We start from the raw sequence: 3627 nt of genomic DNA, 5'->3' as shown, positions 1-3627 counted from the left end.
CGTCCAATTACCTGATCAGTCGTGCAATCCTATAGCATTATCTTACAACACTCGCTTTCATTCTACAACAGTCGCATCTAGATGCAAGATATATCGCAAGATTTATGCACAACAGTCGCTTTAGACGTGCGAATTTCGTTCGAATACTTCTTTAATATGCGATTATTTTGGCAACAGTTTACGATCATAGACAAAATATTCGGTCGCATGAATATTTTGTCGCTTCTGCTCGTGCGCCAATTGTGAAAGGGCCTTAAGATAAACCAATAGATACGGAATTGTGTACTTGCTCTGCTGACAATTGATTTAATTAATTAAATTTTTCAAAATATATTTCAAAATATTAAAATAAGTAAGTAAATCAAGTTGACTTGAAAACAGATAGTGAACTTATTTTTTAATATATAAATTAACAGTCAGCACCAATGGGAACAATAGTGTATTCTGGGGTAATAGCTACAGATTGGATGCAGGAATCAACAAAGAAATCGAGTATACCATAGCTCAAGGAAATGAAAGCTTAGTAAGTACTCTTTTTTATTACATTTTCTCTGGTGAATGGCTGTAATATATTTCTTGAGTACGTGATAAATTATGGATGTATATTTCTCAGTGAATTTTAAGTATGAAATGTGATATTTTTTACTGTGAAAATTAAAAGATTCCCTTAAGTCTCTCCGTTTCAAGAAGTGAAAAACCTATGCATCCAGACAGCATAATTATAATTCTTTGATTTCAAATAATTTAATTTTTTCCTGACAAGTTTCCAGTTCCATTCATGAAACTAGTTCTATACAAGTTTCAAACCATCAAGCCCCGTCATGTATTTTAAATAAGTTTTAATTTTCGGTTATTTAACAAAAATCTTTTTCAACTTCTTTGAAATGACTACATTAAAGTAAATCGAATTTGGTATATATGTCATTGATAAGTTAAGAAAAATATGGCAAAACGAACGGTATTCAAGCTCAAAAGTCCATCAAAACAGTACAAATCAGGAGCAAGGCAAACAAGAGGTTCTTAAACATCAGGGGTGGGATCAGATGCCATGCAGAAATAAGTGCCACCGGTCACACCCACCATTAAGTCTACCATACTTTGTATTCCACATAACATCGTACGAATATCAATCTTTTAAACTATATTTGTGTACTTAAATGACTTGCAGGCAAATAATAGCTTGATTACATTGAACAAGTAATTATTCTATCTAATGCATATCGAACATGTTCTTTATCGCTCAAAATCACTTTACTTACTCAAAAACATTTAACAGATAAACTGTTTTAATGACTGAGATAAGCAGTGACCAGATATCAAAAGGAATTCATACAATTTTAGCACGGATTTAATTATCAAAATTTGTTCAATGATTTTTATCCCTATTTTAAATTTCACAAAGCTTATATAACCTGAAAATACATATAAAAAGTAATTCCTTAGCGTAAAAGACAATAAGGCGACTTCAGAAAAGTTAATGAAATAATTATAGTTGTGTGAATATCTGTTTCATACTTTCTTTTATAAACACTATGAAATAAAAAAAAAAGTTTTCACGCTAATTACGAAAGATTTCTAAATTCTGAAAGGACGTCAATCAGTGATTGATGCAAGGGTGAATTAAAGATGATTATTGATGACACAAGTGAAGTTACTATAAATTTATGAACGAGGATTTTTTGTCTAACAATTATTTGTACAATTTTAAATAAACAAGGTTTCTAATGTTGTAGCAGTCGCTCTTCGTCATTAATAACTGCGTAACGTTAGGTTGGTTCCCTGTGAAATAATCTTTTTTTTTCCGTTGGTCTTTATTGCATATTATTTGATCCTATACACTCTGATTATGTGCTCCCTGGACTTTGGAATACTTTTCGAAGAAAAGAATGGTATGTCGAACTGCTGAACATTGTTTTCTTTTTCGCAAAGGGACTACTCTTTTGTGTGATATGTTCGAACATTTACTCCATAATATAAAAACTTGACAAAGAAATAACTTACAAACATTGATATCCCTGGTTTATCGAACCGGTTTGGATCAATCAAAACTATATAATTTCATCCCTACTTACCTGTAATTATTTATGTGTTTTTTTTTTGGTATGTACTATATATGTTTTATATTGAATAAATGTAATTTGTTTTATCTAAAGTTGTTAAACGATATATGCTTTTCTGAATAATTGGCATTTTTTGTTAAAGTAGATTTATTTTTCATTTGATTTTAGCCAATGCAGTACTTTGATATTGAAAAGAAATCCGGGAAAGTTTTTTTGAAACAAGGATTATGCGCGACAACAAGTTCTCAATTCCAGGTAAAATAGAATGCAGTCGAAATTAAGAACGATTTTTTTTTCAATATTGCCATCAGTACGGTCTCTTTCATGTTTTCTTTGGGTTATTTTATTTTGATTGGGCGACGTTCTCCTTATATAATCCTTTAAAATGAAACCCTTATTGAGAGATACATTTATATGGCATAAAATTTGTTTCGATTTAACTTTAATATAAAAATATTGTCAATCAACTGATTATGCACAAGTAATAGTAAAAACGAATGTTTACTTTGCTTTACTTTCTTTAATTGCACAGTTTAGTGTGATTGCGAAAGATAACGGTTCCCCTCCATTAACTGGAGAAAGTATGGTGACTATTCAAATAATCAGGAATTCCCAACCTCCAGTGTTCCTAAACACACCCTATAGATCCGCCATAACCAGAGCTGTCCAGGACAACTCGGCCTTACCCGGAGTCAGTGTAGCAACCACGGACGCTGATACAGTGGTAATATGATAATAGTGTATGACAGCATAAAGGGATGCAAAAAACGTGTGTCTTAAAATTCTTTGTTTAAAAAAAGTTAATTAGTCATATTTTATGGAGCCAAACATGTTGTTGAAACAAACTCGAAAGTTAACTGGTGCATTAAGACGATCTTAATCAGATTCTTTGGTTGTCCTCCCCGATCGACTGGAACGACTTTAAACTCTATTTAACCACCAGGAAGAAATCATTTTTTAAGGATTCTGAAAATAAGATTCTTAAAATATAGCAATGTTGTTGAAAATTTCTGGAAAAAAGGGGGGGGGGGGTGTCGGCTACATGTGCCTACCAACCCATTTTTTTAAATCCTGAGTTGGGAGATGGCACAAAAACATTTTAGTCAGAAATTTTTATTGGCTATGCGTTGATAATTATTCCTTGTGCAGAGCCCCTTCAATGTTGTCTCAGTGACGGTGATTGGAGATGATTCCGCAGTGAGTCTATTCAGACTGGATGGATCCAACATTCGAGTTCAGAATGCAGCCAATTTGGCAGCAGACACTGCCAATACTTACAAGGTAAGAACTCAAAACCTATATTTCATAAGACTTACGTCTACTTTCTATTCAAAATTCCAGAAAATGTAAAAAAAAAAAAAATCTTCAGACTTTTATATCCACTTGTGGCCGTTCATTGAAAGTAACCCACGGATGATTCACGTCGATTCTCTCTATCAACACATAATTTTTAGGGATTTGTGGTTTGTGACGATGGTGGCATTGTACATTTCGACTGTCAACTCTTACTTTATTTTGAATGTCTATAAAGTGGGCCTTGATTGGTCACCTTAGTCACTGAGGTAAC

General features: G+C 32.7%; 1 protein-coding gene across 1 annotated transcript; it reads left to right on the top strand.

Annotated features, from left to right (window-relative positions):
* Window positions 1–476: 476 nt before the first annotated feature.
* LOC134238723 (protocadherin-11 Y-linked-like) lies at window positions 477–3341 on the top strand (the record flags this gene model as incomplete). The annotated part of the gene is made up of 4 exons (XM_062720840.1): window positions 477–523; window positions 2229–2315; window positions 2593–2784; window positions 3210–3341. Coding segments are annotated over exons 2-4 (408 nt in total), but the record flags the coding sequence as incomplete, so codon positions are not given.
* Between the last annotated feature and the right edge of the window lie 286 nt (window positions 3342–3627).

This window comes from Saccostrea cucullata, unplaced genomic scaffold, assembly GCF_032062105.1.
Source record: "Saccostrea cucullata isolate Sc308-1 unplaced genomic scaffold, CSIRO_AGI_Scuc_v1 ctg22614, whole genome shotgun sequence".
Taxonomy (NCBI): domain Eukaryota; kingdom Metazoa; phylum Mollusca; class Bivalvia; order Ostreida; family Ostreidae; genus Saccostrea; species Saccostrea cuccullata.
The sequence above is the reverse complement of the archived record's forward strand: the minus strand, read 5'-3'. Positions and strand labels throughout refer to the sequence as shown.